We start from the raw sequence: 22,284 nt of genomic DNA, 5'->3' as shown, positions 1-22,284 counted from the left end.
CACAGAACCAATGAACTATACACTGCCACCCACTGATAGGAAGGTTGTAACATTAACATACTTGTAGGCAACACAACCCTATATTGCGTTCATACAATATTTTCTTACACATAGCCTTAACTAATGTGCTCCAGGTTTTGAAGGATACAAATCAGTTCTATATATTTTTGTTTTTTGTGATCTTTCACATTCCACATTAAACCATATTTTCACCATTACTTTCAGAAACCGCAGATCAACTCACTGTTTCCAACTTTATTCAAGTTTATTATGTAAAAGGGTCACATTAATGACAGAAGACTTTGCAAGATATCACATTTTTAAAAAAAAACAAACATTCAATTTTATATGTAGTTTGTAACAACCTTTAAAGTTCCTTAATAAAGTTGAGGGGCATTTGTTCTTGAGGAGATATCACCTTTCTCAACCATTCAAGGCAATGATGATTATTCTGTGGACAAGCATTAACCTCTAATAACATTTGACATAATATATTAAAACATCCTTTATCCTAGATTTTCTGTATAAATCTTTAACCAGAGTGACCTTTGACAGAATGATGAAGTAGTGGTCTCCAGAGTCGTTGCACATCTGTATGTTTGTGATTGTACTTATTTAAATAGCAGAAGAAAGTACAGTTCCTGGTACAACCCTCCAGAACTCATCAAAGATTTATTCTATTGCTGAGTGAATATAACACTTTATACCCTGAAAATGAATCCCGTTATTTTAATTGCAGCATCTGAGTTTATGAAAGAACTATTCTAGTGCCAAGTACTTCAACATACAGTATATTACTGCTCAGTCATCACTATAATAGTTCTAATCAATATAATAATATTCCTTGTTCCTTCTTTTGATTTATATCATATTGTAAAAGCATTATATAGTGTTTATCAGACAGGTCTTCACACCACCTGAAACGACAGCTTTTTCAGTTTACACATCTGAAAGGAAAGCGTAACTGTGAAACTGTTCCTAAAGTCATCCAACAAGACTTATCTAGTGTCAAAGAAACCACTTGAGCTCCATGACCGTTCAGTGCTTTGCCCCACAAAGTTGACATTAAACATTTCCACAGCAGCGTGTTCATTAGATCACATGTGCCGTTTAGTATAAACCAAGGAGCTTGTTCCAAGCACCGATGAGAACAAACAGTGTGTTGTCAAACGCAAGATAAAATCAGATATTCTGGATTTAAATGTGTCATTTCAACAATACTTTGATAATACCTTTCCATGAACGAAGGCCTGGTTAAAAACAACCTGAACACCAGCTAATAGAAGGCCCACTGATTGTGTGAAGTTGTGCAGTTTAAAAAAAACAAAAAAAACCTTTGTGTCACAAAAACCCTTTGAGTGGATACATTCACTTGACTGAATGAGTTTAGAGGCATGGATATATACTCTGAAACACAGGGAGAGTCTCTGCTGCCACCACACGACACAGACCTGACAGTTCTGCAGCAGGAAAGGCCTCACAAGCATCTGTTCCCTGAAACTTTGTTGCAGTACTAAGTCTTAACAAGGAGCCATCTTTAAGCAAAGCAGCTTTGTTTCAATTCAAAAGACTGACTGCACAATGGAGCTCAGCCCTGTGGATCTGAATGAGCTCCCAATGAGCCAGCACAGAGGCTGTGCTAGCAACACCACACACTGGCCAGAAAGCATGCAATGCCACCATGCCTTGCTCCATTGAGGTTTTGTCAGTTTTTATGCTCTGAGGTCTTTCCCGTCTGGATTCTACTCTACACAAGCAGCCAGCAGTTTTATTTTTTTCCTTTATATATATATTTTTTTAATTATTATTATTTTATTTTTACAGAAGATAATGTGTGTCTATGCAACAAAACTTAATAACATTCAGTTGTTCACTGTGAATCACAGGTCACTAGTTGCAGAAACATGAAGCAGCAAGTAGGTGTGATTGTATCACAGACTTATGAACATAGAAGGAAACCAAATAATATGACCACAAGCCAATGTCATTAACTGGCAAAGGCTGCTCACTGTGATAATGGATACTCAGACGTTATTCATTAAAAAACATGATGTAGGCCTATATAGAGTCACCCAAAGATTCAAGAATCACAGAGAGGGCAAAGGAGAAGAGACGGAAAAGCCACGTAATTGTCTGGAATAAGAATGAGCCTCCTTCACAGTCTTCTGTTCATCTCATTTCCTTACCGAGATACTGACTGATTGCGCTGTTAATCATGCAAATGAAAACAGCGCATCTTGAGGTTCCATGTTCACTGCACCCTGTAGTTCGAGTGTCCTGTGAGTAGTCCACATCCTCAACTGACATGGCCGTGTCTGGGTCCAATAATGTATTCTGAGGCACTTCCTCGCTGAGATCATTTGTCTGGCTCCAGTAATGATGAAACATTAATTTCTGAACTTAAAAAAGACTCTTAACTCACATGTGCTGCAGAGAAAAAACATCTGCTTTAACGGTGTACTGGAAGTGCAGATGTTGAATTTAAACAGCACCTTGGATGGTGTTCAAGGACTAAAAGACGTGTTTGAGTTAGATACTGCATGCTTTACCAAAACCCAAATGCAGAAAAAATGCTGGTCCGGTAAGAATTAAGATTAGAGTTATTTTGAGTTCTTGTCAAAGGTAATGGGTCGTCTCCAGTGTGAGAGTTTGAATACAGGCTTTTCTTGGTAGCCAGTGGACCAGCCTGTCTCTCCCTGACACAAGCATCAAGTACAGCCTCAAGGAAGAGGGGGTCCATCTCAATACCAGGTGAGTGCACACAGGAAATTCTGCTCCAGACAGTTTCATAGCCCTTTTCCTCAGACAGAAAACTCTGACCCTCCACGGCGACCATGCGGAAGCAGCATCAGGCGCCTCAGACGCAGCCCTGTAAATGGATTGCACCACAGAAGAGAGGGCGGACCCCCAAATACAGCTTTCATTCCGTCCCATCTCATTCGACGCTCCCATGTGGGTTTCTCATTTTTAAGGCGTTCTATCTCCTGTAAGACAGTTGAAGGGCTCCATAAATAAAATGCTCATTATTGAGTTCTCAGACAACAGCTCCCAATAATTACACTTTCCTCAGGCAAATAAATAAACTCAGTACATATAATACCAGCCCAAGTGGACTATTTTCGGGGGGAAAAAAAATCATTGCAATTAATTAGACATGCAGGTTTAAGAGTAAACCATAAACTGGTTTGTTGTCTTTCTTTTAGGTTCATTTAAAGTGTTTTCCCAAAGATCCCCTTCAGACAAAAACAAAACTGCTGAGTATATACTGACCGTCTCATCATTGCAGATGGAGTGGATCTGTGTCCCAAACATGACAGCTGTAAATGTGAGGAAGAGGATGGCTTCAAGACAGAGGAAGATCAGCAGCAACACAGACACCCCCGGAGAGAAGTCACTGCACTCTGCTCACAGAAACAGAAAATTTTGAATTACATTTTAAAGGGAGCCTACACTTGTATCCATGTTCCACCCTTTTAAAACACGGACAGTTAAATAAAACTTTACAGGTAATCTCTCAAAGTTCAAATTTATACTTGCATGCTTAAAAGTATGCTTACTCCTAAATACAAAGCTACAGTTAACCACAAAATGAATGAACATCTGCCATTCTGCACATTTCACAGAAACCTTAACAAGCCTTTTCTGCTTCCCTGCTTTACACTGTCAAACAGACGTGCAGGAATGGCTCGATCCAGCTCTGTGCTGTTGCGTGGTGTAACTGGAGTAACCCGTGTCACTGTGGCGTGAGAAAAGCTGTTGCGCAATCAGCCATTCCTGTCTCCGTGGATGCAGCAGGTTCAGGCTCTTACATAAATAAATGTGCTTCTGATTCACGTGGAAATCTCTCTAACCTTCTGCTTGATTGTCACAGTCATCGTACAATTTGTGCAAAGGTGATTTTTACCATTCCACTGCACTTTAATGCAGGTGAAGAAGTGTACACCGCTGAGGCCCAGGGCATGACCAGAAATCAAGGCTATATACATCTGCAGAAATGGGAATGGAAAAAGGAACAGAAATGAATGTGTGAAAAATATACGAATCTGTAAGTACTGAAACATTTGTTAAATCAAGATAGTTGTGTACTCACAGTGAAAAGTACAAAGAACCTCTGGTTTTTCTCTCCCACACAGTTATTGACCCAGGGACAGTGATGATCCATCTTCCTGATACATCTTTTACAAATACTGCACAGAGGAGAGAAACCATTACCTCACTTTAGACAATAATTCTGACTCCAAACTTGCCTGCAAATTTGGCAGTTTGAAGGTCACTTGATGTTTGGGTTGTTAACAGCAGGACACAGCAATGGAACTAACCTGCAGTGATGCGCCCTCTCAGGTTTGATGCTGCAGCACTTGGGACACTTGTAGATGACTTCACCAGGCTTCAGCTGTAGGCCCTCCATGTATTCCTTGGTGGCATTGCCCTTTGGAACTGCACCCTAAAGAACAGCCAGGTGTAATTATATAATTAACCAGAGTTTTCAGATTGTCTACTTTTGTAAACAATGATTTTACCTGTCGGCTTTACTTAATTGGAGAACAAGCTTTAATGACTTGATTATCAGGAAAACACTGACTCCATTGCATATTTTACCCCTGAGCTATGATTGTTTACTTTAGTAAAAGTTTAATTCTCGAGTTTGTTTTCCCCCAGTTTTACCGTCCATGACATCCTTACCGGGTCAGTCAACATGGTGCGTACGTGTGACGCCAGTGCAAGTACGGCGAAGGAGTTGAAGGCTGCCCCGTTTAGCAGTGAGTACCAGAAGCTCTTGCTCGGCAGCAGCATAACAAAGTTCACCACAAATTCAGCGTAGAGCACCAGGAGCCAGGTCATAGTGGCGCACACCATTCCGCAGCTGTCATGGATGAACCACAGAGTGCGGTTCCCAGCCGCCTGTCCCATATGGGTGTTCCCCACAATGACTCCAGCTGCCAGGGTGCCACTTTCCACATCTGCCCCGGCAGACAGCAGCGGGTGGTGCTGCTCCATCTCTCGCAGTCGGTGGTTTGAAGACTGCATCCTGTTCTGCATTAAAAGAAATCAAAGGGAACAAGATTTAGAGCAAATATCCAAGTTTACCCATAAGAAGAACAATTATCTTTAATTACAATATTTTTTGCAGTCCTCCACCATTTCACAACTATAATTATTGCATTGTGTCTCAGACAAGGTATGTAACGACAAAAAGATATTTCAGACAAATAGGGGATTAAGCAAACCGACTAAGTAAAACGCTGCTCCTTTTGACAGATATTGCTGGGGCACAGTGCATGCTACAGTCAAATATTACACGCTGGAAGTTTGGTCCATCTTCTGTAAGAGATAGCTTTACAGTGAATAGATTTCACTCAGGTCTTTTTAGGTTAGACAGGGATCATCATTTAGAAACCCTCAAAATAACCCTGCTGTCATGATAATGCAAATCTTTGTGCTAATTTAAAAAGAGCTAAAAAAAAAAAAAAGTCATATTTGTCATGAATTTGGGAGGGAAATTAATATTTGTGGCTACTTTTCATAGTTGTATTTCTGATTCATTAAAGTGCATTTTGTTATGGTGGGTAATCATCAGCGATGATGTTGATCTTTTCTGCTGTCTTTCAGCTATCAGATTAGAGCACATATGAATGTTTCAAATGGAAACCCATTTTCCATCATGCACAATAAGTCACTCTTGAGGTAGAAAGCAAGTGTTTTGTGATAAGCACACGTTAGTTGTGCTATCTACAGGTATCCTAAATATGTCCGCCACTAGGAGTTTATAAGGTTGCAGAACTTTAAGGAGATATTGGCCAGTGTGAGTCACATTGGTTTTCTTACAAGCAATAAAAGGGAGGTGCTTCACACACTCCCATGTTTTCTCATCTGCCTGTCAAACTATCTGTCAGTTCTCCGTTATCATGCTCAGATCAACTCAAAGCTCATAGATTTTTCATGCATCTATCCATCTGCTACCTACTATGGCTGGTCCCATAGCATGACATTGACACAAAAGTTGAAAAAACTAATATGCAAGCAATTGTGAAAAATTAATTTCCGGGTCAACACTAACAGAAAGCCTACAAATGGATGAGAAATGCTAGCGTGCTAAGAGCAAATAACAATGTTTGGATAAGTGATTTATGTTTTATCAGACAGGTAAAGAATCAGACAAAGCGTAGCCCAGGACCCCCTAATGATGAATAACAATATTGGTCTCAAGTTTCCCTTGCCCGGATGCGGGTCACCGGGGCCCCCTCCTGGAGCCGGGCCTGGGGGTGGTGCACGTTGGCGAGCATCTGGTGGCCGGACCTCTGCCCATGGAGTCCAGCCGGGCACAGCCCGAAGAGGCAACATGGGACCCCCTTCCCGTGGGCTCACCACCTGCAGGAGGGGCCAAGGGGGTCGGGTGCATTGTGTTTTGGGTAGCGGCCGAAGGCATGGACTTTGGCGGTCTAATCCCCGGCTGCATAAACTGGCTCTAGGGACATGGAATGTCACCTCTCTGGTGGGAAAGGAGCCTGAGCTGGTGCATGAGGTTGAGAAGTTCCGACTAGACAAAGTTGGCCTCACCTCAACGCACAGCAAGTGCTCTGGAACCAGTCTTCTCGATTGGGGTTGGACTCTCTACCACTCTAGAGTTGCCGATGGTGAGAGGCGACGGGCAGGGGTGGCAATTCTCTTTGCTCCCCAGCTCAGTGCCTGTATATTGGAGTTTACCCCGGTGGATGAGAGGGTAGCCTCCCTTCGCCTTCGGGGGGACAGATCCTGACTGTTGTTTGTGCCTATGGCCGAAACAGCAGTTCACCGATCTGAACCCGAATGGTGTTTTGTTATTGGACTTCTGTGCTCGTCTCAGATTGTCCATAACAAACACCTTGTTCAGGCATAAAGGCGTCCACATGTGCACTTGGCACCAGGACGCCTTAGGCCGCAGATCGATGATCGACTTTGTGGTCGTGTCATCGGATTTGCGGCCGCATGTTCTGGACACTCGGGTGAAGAGAGGGTCGGAGCTGTCAACTGATCACCACCTGGCGGTGAGTTGGCTCCGATGGTGGGGAAGGATTCCGGACAGACCCGGCCGACCCAAACGTATTGTGAAGGTCTGCTGGGAATGCCTGGCAGTCTCCCGTCAGAAGGAGCTTCAATTCACACCTCTGGGAGAGCTTTGACCAAGTCCCGGGGAAGGCGGGGGACATTGAGTCTGAGTGGACCATGTTCTGTGCCTCCATTGTTGAGGCGGCTGACCGGCGCTGTGGCCGTAAGGTGGTTGGTGCCTGTCGTGGCGGAAATGCCCGAACCCGCTGGTGGACTCGGGGGCAGTGCCACTGGATTGGCAGACCGGGGTGGTAGTCCCTCTTTTTAAGAAGGGGGACCGGAGGGTGTGTTCCAACTATAGGGGGATCACACTCCTCAGCCTCCCTGGTAAGGTCTATTCAGGGGTACTGGAGAGGAGGGTCCGCCGGATAGTTGAACCTCGGATTCAGGAGGAGCAATGTGGTTTTCGTCCTGGGCGTGGAACAGTGGACCAGCTCTACACCCTCAGCAGGGTCTTCGAGGGTGCATGGGAGTTTGCCCAACCAGTCCACATGTGTTTTGTGGACTTGGAGAAGGCATTCGAACGTGTCCCTCGGGGGGTCCTGCGAGAGTATGAGGTGTCGGGCTTCCTGATACGGGCCGTCCGCTCCCTGTATGATCGGTGTCAGAGTTTGGTTTGCATTGCTGGCAGTAAGTCGAACTCGTTTCCAGTGAGGGTTGGTCTCCACCAGGGCTGCCCTTTGTCACCGATTCTGTTCATAATTTTTATGGACAGAATTTCTAGGTGCAGTCATGGTGTTGAGGGGGTCCAGTTTGGTGACCTCAGGATCGGGTCTCTGCTTTTTGCAGATGATGCGGTCCTGTTGGCGTCATCGGCCCGTGACCTCCAACTATCACTGGATCGGTTCGCTGCCGCATGTGAAGCGGCTGGGATGAAAAATCAGCACCTCCAAATCCGAGGCCATGGTTCTCAACCGGAAAAAGGTGGAGTGCCTTCTCCAGGTCAAGGAGGAGATCCTGCCCCAAGTGGAGGAGCTCAAGTACCTCAGGGTTTTGTTCACAAGTGAGGGAAGAATGGAGCAGGAGATCGACAGGCGGATTGGTGCGGTGGTAAAGAGTGGTAAAGTGGTAAAGAGAGAGAGAGCTGAGCCAAAAGGCGAAGCTCTCAATTTACCGGTCGATCTTCCTTCCTACCCTCACCTATGGTCATCAGCTTTGGGTAATGACCGAAAGAACAAGATCACGGGTACAAGCGGCCGAAATGAGCTTCCTCCGTAGGGTGGCTGGGTTCTCCCTTAGAGATAGGGTGAGAAGCTCTGCCATCCGGGAGGAGCTCGGAGTAGAGCCGCTGCTCCTCCGCGTTGAGAAGAGCCAGATGAGGTGGCTTGGGCACCTAGTGCCCCCTAGGCGCCTCCCTGGTGAGGTGTTCAGGGCATGTCCCTCCGGTAGGAGACCCCCAGGAAGACCCAGGACACGTTGGAGAGACTATGTCTCTCGACTGGTCTGGGAACGCCTGGGGATCCCCCCGGATGAGCTGGAAGTAGCTGGGGAGAGGGAAGTCTGGGCTTCTCTTCTTAGGCTGTTGCCCCTGCGACCCGACCCCAGATAAGCGGTAGAGGATGGATGGATGGACAACTACAAAAGACTGGAATGAATTCAACAATACTTTGTTAAAAACTCATTACAAATTAAAAATATCCCAACAAGACGCATGACAGAAAGGTACAGAGAGGATTAACAAGCTATGTGAATGCTAAACACACCCATTCACCATAACAACTCACAAAACAGTGACACTGCAGCTCTGTTGAATAACAGTTTTTCCACTGAGCACTTGATTTTTAGCTGGTGAACTAATTACACTGCAAGATGCAATGCTTTGATCAGCAAATCTTTCTGCTGCTATTGTAGTCAAGCAAACACACATAATCCTACAAATTCTATGTGACGAGGACAATATTAATGGTATGAGTATGCATACATAGAAACGATTTCAAATTGACGGTCTGCCCGAAAGGGGGTGGGGGATGTTAACAATACTCCTACGTCTTCGGGTCATTTGGAGGGGTGTGACTGAGATTCTTCACATCCCTGCTGTATTGATAACTGGAACGATAAAGAAAACGCTCATGCACACGCTCCCACACGCAGCAGCAGCACCAGCAGTTTGCTAGTCCAATACTTCACACGCATTCCACGGGATGGATTTTGCTAACGACCAGCTACAAGAAAGAAGAAGCTAACATGTTAGCATGCTAACAATGTATGCTACAGACGAGGTGAAAGCGCAATCTCTGTCAGAACATGTTGAACTACATACCTCAATAAGTCGGAGTTTATTTAAACGCGGTCGTCATTTTAACATGTTAAGATGACCTCAGTGATCAAAATTCCATCTCTAACACAGCCCCGACAGCTGGAGAAGCAACACATTTCTGTAACAAGGGACTGACAGCGACCAGCAACAATCAACCGCGCTTCCGGGTGCGTTTCGTATTTCTCCGGAATCGTTCGTGAATTTCCGGCAAATAGTCCGCGCAGGTCCGGTGAATCGTTGGCGATTGTGTTCGGTGCTGCACAAGAGCTGCTGCACAAATGGAATCGCCTCGTTTCAGTGTTCATTGTACCAGAGTCGTAGTTAGAAACTGCGAACATGTTACTATACGACTATAAAAATCAGTTAAAACATCCAGAGAATGTACGTATCTATACATTGCACAACTGACGATATGGTTGTTTGATTTTACATTTACTTTAAAACTGCGTGAGTTAAACTGTTTTCTTATTTTATTTGTAGTGGTTAAGTCCAGTGACGGGTTAATAATCCTACAGGTCTCTTTCCTTTTGTTAAAGATAGGAGTTAACCAATTGACGTCAATCATCACAGCACATAAATCAGCTGTCTATCTTTAAGTTATTTTCCCGTTATTCGCGTCATTTTCATTGTTTAGGAATTTGCTGTAAGGAGGACTAACATTATAAAAAACAAAGATAATAAAAACAAATTGATAAAGACCATATCACCTGTCGTCAGTCAGGTTGAGTTTTTCGTCATCTTGAAGATATAAGCAAAAATGTAATTTCCTGAAATGACCACGAGGCGACGCAGCTGAAGTCAGCGAATGAGCTTATCAATAATCAATCAATAACTAAAATGTGATGTTTACATGAAGATCTCGTCTCGTATTCTTCTGCTTTATCCCTTTCAGAGATACTGGGAGGGTATACAAAGGGCAAAGGCAGGGTATACCCCTGGATGAGTTGCCAGTTCATTGCAGGGCCCTATATGAACACTGGGGAGGTTCAGTACCTTGCTCAAGGTTAGCTGGGCAATGCTCTGAAGGTATTCTGGCACTTTCCCCTATTACCAGAACCCTTCCATGTTTAGTCTGCCTTGGGGCTCGAAACAAGAACCCTCTGCTTCTCAGCCTAGTTTCCAACAGACTGAGCTACTACTGCCCCATTTACATGAGGATGATCATTATAAAAAAAAAGATTTTTCTCTTCCGTCTTTCTATAGCAAACGAATAACTATCCGAATTTCTGATGTCGTGGTTTCATACTTTGCTATAATAAGTGGGACATTAAAATATAATTGGATTGCATTTATTAATTAGAATTTTATATTCACAGTATAAAATTGATATCAATTAATATTGTTGTTGTTTCCCCAGAAAAGGGGAAAAGCTGGAAAAGAACCAGTTGTTCAGTGGACACGTTTATGTATTTCATAAATCCAGATATTAATAGTAAATATTAACATTATTAACGCCATCTGCCTGGCACGTTGCTTTGGAACCATTTAATATGTTGCCACAGTTATGTCACATCATATATATGATTTATACTAAAAGTAATAGTGACAAAACAGTGTATAATATTGATTCTGTTTTTAGTGTTCCTAAAGAGTCGATTATAAGGCCCCGAGCAGCAGCTTGACCCTTGGCTGTCCCATGTCTGCAGCTACGCAGTGAAAGCTTGTGGTCTCTGCCCTCTCCTGTCCTGGTTCACAGCCAATATCAGCTGTATGTTTGGCACTGAGGCAGATAAAAAAATACCCAGCAATCCTCTAAAGCAGCTTAAAGGCTGACCGAGGATGGAGGCTCTTTCCATTTTCTCTCTCTCTCTCTTTCTGTCTACATTAGACTAACATCTGACTGCCATAAGAGCAGCCACAGTAGCATCGTGCAAACGTTCTGTTGCACCTTCCTAACAGCTTTCTACAGCACCACTGTGCACATCAGAGGATGCCAGAGAAAAGCAGGGCCACATTGTTTTAATGATGCAATCAGGATGTTTGCATTCCATTAAATAATGAATGCAAAGTGCTCATCTAAGAGATAAAGTCATAATGGGATTTTGGGACCCTGTGTGCTTTATCATTTTGGTGCAGTCCACTTTTTTTTGTTGACACACAAGCTTTTGGAGACAACTGAAGTGAATCAAATTGGAGTGGAAAGCAGAAAAGGCTTGAGGAAGTGAGGGGGAAAGAAGGTGTGGGACTCTGCATGCACTAGTGCAGAAAAGGATAGGGAGAATTAAAACAGAAATAAATGAGAGCAAGTGTAAAAGCAGGGCTGGTGCAGCCAAAGACTAGTGGGTTTAACAGTAGCAAAGATGGTCTATGGGCCGTCACAGAGCATGGAAAAGCCTTGTTAATCTCTAGAGAAAGACAGAGAAGAAGCCAGGTGATTTTCAGTGAGTGTTGGTTAATCAGTGACAAAACTAGGGAGCGAGAATGAGGTATGATGAGAGACATGCTGCAAGGAAATATAACCAGATAATCAGATACACTTGAAGTATGGAGGGAGCTGCAAAACTGTCACATGTGCAGGTGAACATGCTTCCACTTGAGAGATGGAAAGGAGCAGATCTAATCGCTGCAGCTTTGTGAGCACATGTTCGGTTGGAGAGTGTCAGTCATCATAACACTACTGGAGACTGTTCATCAAGGAGAAGGTGGATATCGATCCTGCTGTGTCTCCTGGTTGCTCCTTGGCACGCAAAAGACTCAGAACCACTGTCTTGGTCCTGCTAATACTGCCATGTTGGGCATGTAGATGAACCCACACAACTGAGCTGTGGTACAGTTGCTGCTAAATTTAAGCAGGGCTTATTGCTGCTGCATCCATCTTGGCCTCATTTGCACAAATCCAAACTAGAAGCCGTTTAAAAGGATCTTTCTGGGAATTACAATCTGCTTGTTTTATTGGAACTGCAAAATAAAAACATCCTTGTGTTTTCTTGTTTTCCTTGTTCATGTTTTCAGTGCCACACAAGTTCTGGTACTGGCGAGTCCCCAAATCATTATTAAAGTTGCTTGACTGGGCCTCTCAAACCACCTTTGCTGGCAGGAGTCCTCCATGCATGATAGGATTAGATCTAAGTATTGAGCAGCAGATGCGTCGATGGTCTTAAGTTAGCAAAGAAAGTAACACACCAAAGAGCCTGAGCCCAGACGTCCTGAAAATACTGCCAAGGCTGAGGCCACTTTAAAGGCTTTACTCACATTCTGCAGACTGTGCAGCTGAGAAAGATTCTGCTGAGTTCAACTCAGCACATGGATTTGAAGCAGGGATTAAAAAAAGAAACTTTTTTACGCTGCGTTTTAAAGTAGACATGAGTGGCATCCATCATTTTATCTGACCCCTTTCAGAAGGTGAATAACCAATGTGTAGATCTATTTTTAAAAGAAATTGCTTAGCTTCTGCGCAGAAATACACAGCCACACACACACACACACACACACACACACACACACACAACACACACACACACACACACACACACACATAAATATGTGAGGAAAAGCCTTCCTTTAAAAACCCTTACATAAAAGTTGCATTGGCTCAGGCAAAAAATCATATCGTATTGTGTTTTTCTATACTTGCAGGGACATATTTTCAAGGTTGGGGCTGACTCATGGTTAAATCCACCTATGCGTGCTATGCTGTGTGTGTGAGGTTCATCAATAATTCATCAGATGTATCTCCTCTCTCTTGCACACACACACACACACACACCACACACACACACACACACACACACACACACACACACATAAATATGTGAGGAAAAGCCTTCCTTTAAAAACCCTTACATAAAAGTTGCATTGGCTCAGGCAAAAAATCATATCGTATTGTGTTTTTCTATACTTGCAGGGACATATTTTCAAGGTTGGGGCTGACTCATGGTTAAATCCACCTATGCGTGCTATGCTGTGTGTGTGAGGTTCATCAATAATTCATCAGATGTATCTCCTCTCTCTTGCACACACACACACACACACACACACACACACACAAACACACGCACACACACACACACACGCAGCGCCCACCTCCCTCTTTTCGAGAATCCAACTCAGCAATACCACTTAAATAAAGGAGCAACAAGTTAGTTGAGTATAAATCTGAGACACGCTCAAATAATCTCTACTAACATTTTTATTGGCACCAAGCCGAAGTCATCTTTCCATCATGTAAGATTAACACACATCCAGCGTCAATTCCCTTCTGAAATGTTGATGTCTAAAATGAGATGTTGTCCACTACAGGTGCAGAGAGAGGATTCAGGAGTTGATCATATTTTCCACAGAGAAGCTTAGCAGCAATTTGAAGCATTTCAAGATGTTTATTTTTGTGTTGTGGGTATTTTTAAGTCAAACAATGTTTTTGTTGCACCACACTTATGTACATAGTGGTTTGTAGAGCTTTTCACTGGGATTAAATGTCCAGATAACATGTCCATTTCTAACATGTGCATTTTTGCACTTGCAGAGAAAATACTATTTTTGACCCTTTTATACCACTATCTCACATTAAATGTACTCTTATTGCTCCTTAAACAACATTTTCTATATGAGAGAAAATGATAGGGGCCTCCATTAAAAGATACATTAGAGGGCATTAGATAGCTAACCCCAGGAACTTTAGGAATTGCTAATCTGGATTACAGCCTTTCTAGATAATTTCATGGCATCATTTGCCAGCCCTATACCTAAGTTCTAAAGCATCAACCTTGGTTTCCTCTCCAGTTTAGCCTCTGTAGCTTGGGGATATCTGTCAGGGATTTCTCAACACAATTCAAATTCACATAATTCAGTGTTACAGGCTGAGATAAACAAACAAATAAATAAAGTCTCCTCCTGTACTTTCTGTTGCATGAAAAATCCTCTGCACAAATGTGCCTCAAATATGTCATAATATTGTGCATGTGTAGGGTATCATCGTGTCTAATGTGGGATTTTCACTTCTGAAAATCTCTTCATCCTTTGACTGAACAAGCCTCCTACCATCAAGCTGTGCTCTGCATGTCAACAACACACAGCCCAGAATGCAAAATTAATAAATGTTAGACAATTAAATCTTCTTTACAGAAGACAGTTGAGTTTGGCATCTACCTTATTTACTGTTCTTATTTACTGGTGATCAGAGAGTGAGCTCAGATGTACAATCAGCATTAATATACAGTAAATAATAATAATAATAAATAATAATAATAATAATAATAATAATAATAATAATAATAATAATAATTTTTATTTTATATTTTAACATTCCACATTCATGAGATGCTGATAACTGAAAACCTGAAAAAATCCAATCAAATCAAAAAGAACAGTGCTTGCCAAGAGATGAGAGGTTGTCATGGAGACCTACTTCAAGGGAAAAAGATGCATTTGCCAAGATCTTCGCAAAACATGTGACTCGGTCAAGATATTTGTTCTTAGACATCAACATCCAACAGCATTAAATATGAATACATGTGAATTTGCTCATATCCACGTTCAACACCTGTGATGGGAACTTTTTGGAGATAAACAGATTCTCAGCAAACGGTGCCAGTCGTCCTGACATCCTCTGCTTCATTAGGATCATTAGGTCTCGTCCGCTTCAATAATTCAAAAAGAGCAAACCATGACAACAGCTTGATACATCTCTTGCACTCAACACAGCAGGGGGCCAAGAGGCAAACGGCACATTAACCAGCCGGTGCTGTGTGCGAAGGCCGGTCTGGGCCTGCAAGACCATTAAAAAAGAGAATAGAGTGGGTGGAATGATGATTTAGAAGCAATCTGACAGTTTTCATTTATGTGTGATCTGTGAAGGCAACACATCAGCTCAGAGAATGGTGCCGACATCTCTGAATAAAAAACAAGCCTTTACTCTTTGGTCTGGGTGATGAGGCTGACAATTTTATTCCACGATCTTAATGAGAACTGGCAGGCTGTGATTTGACGTCCTGACTGACAGAGCCCAAGCCCCGCTCACACGAGGACGGTCCGGCCAATGGCGGCTCACCTGGATCTGGAGCGCTGTGCCAGCGAGCCAATAGGATGGCGCGGGATCATTCACTGCCTACATGGCCGTGATCAGCGCGCACATGTGACCAGGGAAGACGCTTACTGGTAGGCCTATTTAAACATCATTGATTGGGCGCAGAAGTGGACAGCTCTCTTCCTTCGGATAAACAAAGCAAAAAAAAAAAAAAAAGGATCCTTTTATTTGTTAAGGACGTTTTGTCGCCATTTAGAATTCAACCGAATTTCTCCACGAGATCTCATTCTCTCGTGCGCGCGTTATCATTGCTTACCAGGGGACTGATTTTACGACGCTCACCACAACATCTCTATTTCTCATCTCCAAAGGCTGAGGCGTGGATGGATGCCACCTGTAGCTAATTCCCATTTTCTGCCCCACAGAAAAGGAGGAGTTTGTCATTACCCCCCCGTGTCTCATCGGCATCCGCGCCCCTTCAGTGGGGTTTGATCTCCAGTGGTGTAGCTCAAAGGTACCGCAAAGCCATTTACGGACGCATTAATTTCTAAGCTGCTCGGTCTCTGCTTGTTGACAGGAAGGACGATGGATAGAGAGGAATTTGCACTGACCAGTACGTTGAGGGGATTTGTAGAGCTGGAGGTGTTCTGTGGAAACTAAGGACAGAGACTAACGTCCCGTCAGTTGCAGCGCGTCGTTTCTCCCCGCGCATCTGTTTATTCGTCATATTTATCGAGTAGCTTGATATTCTTTTATCATTATGGGGAAAGATGAGTGCAAAACAATGCTGGATGCTTTGAACAAAGTGACCGCCTGCTACAGGCATTTAGTCATCGCCCTCGGAAGCACTTCGGACTCCCAGAACCTGCGAGAGGAGCTGAAGAAGACCCGCAAAAAGGCGCAGGAGTTGGCCGTGGCCAACAGGACTAAACTGACCTCTCTGCTCAAAGACAAGAGCATCAGCAAAGACGACCGCGCCGAGTATGAGCGGCTGTGGGTGCTGTTCTCCAGCAGTATGGAGCTCCTGGAGGTGGACATGAAAAGGTCCCTGGAGATAGGGCAGGATTTCCCCCTCAAGGTGCCGACCCGTCACCTTATCCAGACGGGAATGACCGGCAGCACCACCACGGTGGCCGCCCGTGCAATGAGCGTGCAGAACATGAAGTACGAGGCGGACAGCAACATCGACACCACCGACCTGCGGGAACTCCGCTCCGAAATCAGCCAGGTGAGCCAGATGATGGAGGAGATGGAGATGAAGGTACAGGTGGCTCCATGGGCTGTGGAGGCAAAGCAGGAGGCAGGCGCGGAGCTCAAGTCCAACATGAGTGTGGGGAACTCCTCCGTGGGGGTGATCTCCATCTGCGAGGAAGAGCCCAAGGAGGAAGAAGCAGGGGGCAGCAGGGATGCTGGCCTGGCCTCCATCTGTGCGGTGGCTGGCTTCTTCGTTATCGTCGCCGTAGCGGTGGTTCTGGGATATTTAGTCATCAATATGTAACCTGCCTGAACCTGCAGGCCCACACAGGAAGACTCAGTACCGGGAGCCATGAGGGGCCCCAGAGGCAGGAGGTGCTGGACGCAAGGGGAGAAAGGGCTGTTTTATGGGTATGAGACAAAAGTTAAAGGGTTGTGCTAGATAGAATGTAGATGTGTGTGTCAATCAGCAGAAAGTAAGAACTCTGTAAATCATTAGGGTGCCTATTTTTAAAGAGGGCAATGGGTCATAGTATTTTTGGAAGAAGTGGGAGGAAAATTACGTGACAGTGTCTGGCCATCATCTGGATGATACAAATAACACGTAATCCAAGTGGATTAGTGGAAAAGCTGAAGCGTAAATGTAGCCTACTGTTAAGTATTCCCCCTGTCCACGTTCTGCTGATTGATGCTTTCAGTTTATGAATTCCAGACTCACCAATTTGCATCCCCAGGAAGAGAAATAGGTTTGGAACGGTATAGAGTCTGTTATAGATGAGCTCCTCACATGCTCACACTGTGCATGTAACCAAACTGTTCCATACTCTTGTTTGCACAGCTTTAACACACAGATGCCTGCACAGGCAGATTGTACTCTTTGCTTCACTGCATCGAATCACAATGTCCTTTTATGAGAGCTGTGGAACCGAACCGATAACAAGCCTGTCTGGTCCGGATTTTTACTGTGCTGAATGTACATAATGTAACATGTGAATAGAGGGTTTCTATGACAGATCACTGTGTTATATATTGGACATTTATATTTATTTTAATAAAATTATAAAACACTTCGATAATGTTGGCGTGTAGTTTGCAGGAAATACAGGTTTGCAGTGACATACATTAGATGCCATATTGGGATGGGGGGGTGTGTATCTTATGTGTAAGCACCTTTGTGATAAAATAGTGATTTTTACAGAGGGTCAACAGATGCTTTATCTCCCTAATGGATTTAGTTGTAAGAGTCTTTGAAGGTATTTGTGGCCTGTTATGTAGGTGAGCCAAAGACTCTCAGCTAAAGCCTCCCCTTCGTCAGTGAAAAAATAATTCTGCATGTGATATTTACGTTAATGTATCTTTTCCTTTCAACACAAGCAATCATAATGCAAAATCATGCAAAGCTCACTGAGCAGACTTGTGACTATTAAGGATTTAGTGAAGAGTAAAAGAAGCATTCCCTAAAGCCTTGACTGGACCATTAAACGCAGGACCAGTTTTCCAAAGACGCTCGTTTGAAGTGTCCTTGAAATACAATAAATCCCTTACTGGGATCAGCTTCAGATGCTGCTTTAGTGCTCCAGGTTAAAGGGCACAGTAAGAAATAGGGCTTTTTGCCAAACTCTCTTTGTTTGCTAGAGTATTGATCATGTAATATTGAGCCAGTCCATGATCACCGTTCATCAATGAATCCTGGAGAAACTGGAGTTTACAGCATTGCTGCAGCTGCTAAAGCCACGCTGATGAACTGACATTTGAAATATGAGCGAGATACAAAAATTGCTTAAGAACATTTTACTCTTTAGTGCAAATGTAGAGTTATGTACATTTACTATTGGTTGACAGCAAAGCCAGTCTTTTATACGCAGCAGAAAGATGATAATGAATTCAGAAATCTCATCCGGAATTACTCAGACTCAACATGAAGTCAGCTGAGAAATGAGGACTTCACCCATCACCTCTGTCCATCCTTGAAAAATATGGTTAAAACACCCGTGTTATTTGGACACAACTGAAGGTTTACTACGTTCATTCATCCCAAAGGATCAATTTTATTTTTCATTTTGCAAAAACTCAAAATCAAGCTGTCCGCAAGAGAACCTTTATTAAATATACATTATGTGTGTAAAACAACACGACTTCACTCTCATATGTATGATTTCTAATCTTTCTTTAATCCTTGTCCACATTATGATCCGCTGATATCTGATAAATCTCTGAAAATCACAGACTGAAAACTGTCCTCATCGGATCCAAAAATAACATTGTTTTATTAAACATGAGAAAAGGAAAGTGTTTTAAATAGCTGTTAGAACAGTTTGTTATAAACATGAGGAGACAATCAAAGGTTCAGGAGTTTCAAAATTGACTTTAAAAATCTCTCAAGCAGGCAGCTTCCCAAAATAGATACACTGTCAAACTTTTATGCTTCATGCTTCATTTGACCTAAAGACCGATACTTTAGGGCTGAGTAAATCACATTTCTTATGTGAACAGTTCAGAGGCTATAAAGTTAAAAGATGCACCATTATCAGCTCTGTTCCGTCGCTTGGAAATTGCATGAACTGCTCTGCCTCTTCTGGATGGAGGTGGTGGGCTTGTGAGGCTGTGAGTTGCCATAGAAACACTCTACATGCTTTCCAATGGAGATGTCAACAGAACGATGACGGGTGTTCTGTCTCCGGGGTCCAGCAGAGGCTGCTTCCTCCCAATAGCCACGACATTGCAGATCACCAGATGTGACCACCCAGCAAATAGAGCAGACAGATTTGCGTTGATGCTCTCAATAACTCATGTTCAAACAGGTACCCAGCCACTTGGTGAGTGACATGTCCCCTACACACCCAGCAGGAAACTGGCAGAAGTTTCCATGATACTGGAAATTAAAGCTGGTAAAATGGTAAAACCTCTGATGCCTCCATCAATATAAGGGTACAAAGAAGGCATATCAGTTATAAACACTGATTATGATTGTGATGAATAGAATAAAAACTAGCAACTATTTCTCTGTCTCATTTCATTGTTGCTGTGTGATTTAGGACGCCATATTTTGGCGAGACATTTCCCATCAGAGGTCTGTTCTTGCTCACTGACCAGACTGGCACCATCACAATTCTGTGGCACTTGAAGGAAACTTTAACACAGTGATCATTCAGAATGTCTATGTAGATGTTGTAGATTTGGAGCTGCCGAGTTGCGTCAAAGGTGACTGTTTGGATCATGAGAGCCGACCGGTCCTGTAACAGGTGCCAGGTGATTGTACTTGGGTGTAATGCTGACCTGCAGATTTAAACTGTGGGAACCTAAAATCACCATGCGATGAAGTCCACAATCTTGTGCGCTCATTCCCTGCCTGGACTCTCCTGACGTGTCCATAGAATAGAGTTTGTCACCTGAAAGAAAGCAGATAAAATTGCTTTTAGTCACATTGTTGATGACATCCCATTCTAACCTCACCCTGCCGACCTTTAATCCTATTCCATCTGAGCGACCTGTTCAGTTTGACATGACCATGGCTGCAAGAGGGACCTTAGAAATGTTCATGCATGTGTTTAAGAACCCTGCACTGGTGATCACATACACAAGACATGGAAAAGTACCATTATTCCTGAAGTATTCAGCACAAATTCAGGCTAATTTAACAAAGCAATTAGTTATTTCAAAAATGTGTAAACTCACGATAAGACAATCTGAACTCAGTAACAGCAATTTAAAGTTACAACTTGATTTGTGATTACAGAATTCATTTTTGTATTATTAAAAAGCATCTGACTCAAAACAGAAAGAGTTTCAACCAGTTTTGGGGGCTTTTAACAAGGAAAATTAACATAATTCCTATAAAGGGATTAAAAGAATTTCATTATCCAACAGGGTCCTCATCCCCTTCCTGATGTCAGTGACCACCAACGATAATATTAAGTGATGCAGGATATCAGAGGATTCCAGCAGTTAGTTACAACTGAAGAAAACACCTCTAACACACAATTACAAAGAAGTCCAGATTACCTTTTCTAACCTGCAGATTATATTTCTTTCATCTGGTTGCCAGAGAACATTTATCAACAAATGTAAGAACAAAGACACTATTGGCTGACCTCTAACATAGTTAAAATGCTGCATGTCTGAGGTTTGGCTAAGTGTTAATACAGAATGACATGTTTCAGTACTGCTGGACTTTCATAATGGTGAGACAGGAGTTTCCTACCTGGCAGCAGAGAAACTGGTCTGTTGTGGTCATCTTTTGAGAGAACAGGCAGCCAGTGTTCACAGCCTTCGGTGGCACGCTTGCTAGAGAAGTTGTGAAGATCGAGTAGAAAAGGCAATTGACACATGCGGCTAAGTTCATAAAACTGTGGGGGGGCAATCCAAAACTGTTCCGCCTGGAAACTCTGAAGGATCTGCGACGGTGTGGACCACTGAAACAGACAGTGTTACAATATATGTTTTAAAAAAAGACCATCAGTACAACCACTCCTGAAGGAGACGGCAGAATATGTTTGAGGAGCTCACTATGTGCTCATCACTGAGGCTCCTGCTGAGCGTGGTGCCTTGTTTTTTATGAAAGTGACTGCTTTGTTGTGTCAGAGCTTGGGTAAAGGAAAAGAGTACTCAGTCTGTATTACGACGATGTGAAACAAAATGATAAATTTAGAGACAAGTCCCCCGAGCTGACTGTCAAGGATGATGGATCATCATAATGCTACCATCTCAGCAGCTTTTTGAGGGCTTTACCCCAGTCCACAATAAACATAAGTCTTGCATAATAACCCAGTAGATCACGTTGCTATTGCCAATGTATGTATGGAATGAATGGGATTTATCACCTGATATTTCACAATTTCTTTTTCATCGTGTCGTGTGTGAGGGATGTCCTTCAGGCAGCAGATGAAAAACACGGTGTCAAACCTGCTCATGCCATATCGGCCTACAGGAGTCAACCAATTGCTCCACTCATGTAAAGCCCAGATGTTGGGCAACACTTGCAACTCCTTGCACATTCTGATGAAGTTTGACGGGTTTTCGTTCACCAGTGTTCTCCACTTGGACAGTTCGGTGCTGGGTATCTTCACTTCGTTATCTAGCAGTGGATGGGAGGCGCATGTGTCCTTCATGCTTCGAGATAAACGGGCCTTCTCCTGGTGAGACACCACAAGGAGCACACCAGATTCCTCAAAAGTCTCCCTCAAGGCGCAAATTCGAAATGCAACCTCTCCAGGGATTGGGGAGCCCAGCTTCACTCGGTCTGTGGCAAAGATTGGAGGTCGAGTCTCCAAATGCTGCCTGACATTTCTCAACCCAAAATTAGGAGGGTCAACCAACTGTTTAAAAATGTCCAACCATTCACTCGAGAAGTCCGAGGAGTCGACCACACCGCCTGGAAACACGTAAGCATTGGGCATAAATCCACTCTTACTACTTCTCTGGAGCATTAAAATGTCGTAATCAAAGCGGGGGTTGTGCGGCAGGTGTGACCTGCTGTCTAGCGGTGATCCCGGAGTGGCGGTCACCAGGGTCGTTGAAGATAAACAGTCCGCCCCGCGTCTGTGACCGGCGGCTAAGATGAGAGTGGCCGCCTCCTTCCAGTATTTCAGCGCTGTATTCATTGTGAAGCGGCTTCTTCCTTTTTCTCACTTGACATAAGGAAGCTGCTGGTCCTGCTGTACCCGCGTGCCCACAGCCTCGACTGGTTTGTTTTTGCTGGAAGTGACGTCAAGACGCCAAACGCTTCCTTTGCACGCTTGTTGGAGCAGCTATTGCCACCTATTGGCCAAATGACCACATGAAACAG

General features: G+C 43.5%; 3 protein-coding genes across 4 annotated transcripts; 1 reads left to right on the top strand and 2 right to left on the bottom strand.

The window, feature by feature from the left end:
• Window positions 1–240: 240 nt before the first annotated feature.
• Window positions 241–9,529, bottom strand: zdhhc7 (zinc finger DHHC-type palmitoyltransferase 7). Of its 2 annotated transcripts, XM_057025202.1 has the most exons (8): window positions 9,347–9,529; window positions 9,008–9,132; window positions 4,684–5,034; window positions 4,320–4,444; window positions 4,091–4,187; window positions 3,905–3,986; window positions 3,271–3,401; window positions 241–2,984 (listed from the first exon to the last, which is right to left on the bottom strand). In XM_057025202.1, exons 3-8 carry the CDS (start codon window positions 5,026–5,028, stop codon window positions 2,802–2,804), a joined length of 963 nt encoding a protein of 320 aa, XP_056881182.1. In that variant the 5' UTR covers window positions 5,029–5,034; window positions 9,008–9,132; window positions 9,347–9,529; the 3' UTR covers window positions 241–2,801. The 2 variants fall into 2 exon arrangements, with proteins under 2 accessions (XP_056881182.1, XP_056881181.1); XM_057025201.1 differs by lacking the exon at window positions 9,008–9,132.
• A 5,802-nt stretch (window positions 9,530–15,331) lies between these two features.
• On the top strand, window positions 15,332–17,575 carry si:ch73-167i17.6 (regulator of G-protein signaling 9-binding protein). The gene has a single exon (XM_057025227.1). It carries the CDS (start codon window positions 16,066–16,068, stop codon window positions 16,801–16,803), a length of 738 nt encoding a protein of 245 aa, XP_056881207.1. The 5' UTR covers window positions 15,332–16,065; the 3' UTR covers window positions 16,804–17,575.
• Window positions 17,576–18,581: 1,006 nt separating this feature from the next.
• Window positions 18,582–22,204, bottom strand: nudt19 (nudix (nucleoside diphosphate linked moiety X)-type motif 19). The gene is made up of 3 exons (XM_057025196.1): window positions 21,320–22,204; window positions 20,701–20,911; window positions 18,582–19,888 (listed from the first exon to the last, which is right to left on the bottom strand). Exons 1-3 carry the CDS (start codon window positions 22,097–22,099, stop codon window positions 19,695–19,697), a joined length of 1,185 nt encoding a protein of 394 aa, XP_056881176.1. The 5' UTR covers window positions 22,100–22,204; the 3' UTR covers window positions 18,582–19,694.
• Between the last annotated feature and the right edge of the window lie 80 nt (window positions 22,205–22,284).

Source organism: Takifugu flavidus, chromosome 2, assembly GCF_003711565.1.
Source record: "Takifugu flavidus isolate HTHZ2018 chromosome 2, ASM371156v2, whole genome shotgun sequence".
NCBI lineage: Eukaryota > Metazoa > Chordata > Actinopteri > Tetraodontiformes > Tetraodontidae > Takifugu > Takifugu flavidus.
The sequence above is the reverse complement of the archived record's forward strand: the minus strand, read 5'-3'. Positions and strand labels throughout refer to the sequence as shown.

Bases quoted from the DNA above. Each gene is read 5' to 3' on its own strand.
- si:ch73-167i17.6 (XM_057025227.1), top strand. From the start codon at position 16,066: ATGGGGAAAGATGAGTGCAAAACAATGCTGGATGCTTTGAACAAAGTG.
- nudt19 (XM_057025196.1), bottom strand. From the start codon at position 22,099: ATGAATACAGCGCTGAAATACTGGAAGGAGGCGGCCACTCTCATCTTA. The intron at 20,912-21,319 runs GTGATAAATCCC...TGTCTGTTTCAG, and splicing joins AAGAAATTGTGAAATATCAG to TGGTCCACACCGTCGCAGAT. The intron at 19,889-20,700 runs GTAGGAAACTCC...GCTTTCTTTCAG, and splicing joins ACCAGTTTCTCTGCTGCCAG to GTGACAAACTCTATTCTATG.
- zdhhc7 (XM_057025202.1), bottom strand. From the start codon at position 5,028: ATGCAGTCTTCAAACCACCGACTGCGAGAGATGGAGCAGCACCACCCG. The intron at 3,402-3,904 runs GTAAAAATCACC...TTCTGTGAGCAG, and splicing joins CATTAAAGTGCAGTGGAATG to AGTGCAGTGACTTCTCTCCG. The intron at 2,985-3,270 runs GTCAGTATATAC...ACTGTCTTACAG, and splicing joins CCATCTGCAATGATGAGACG to GAGATAGAACGCCTTAAAAA.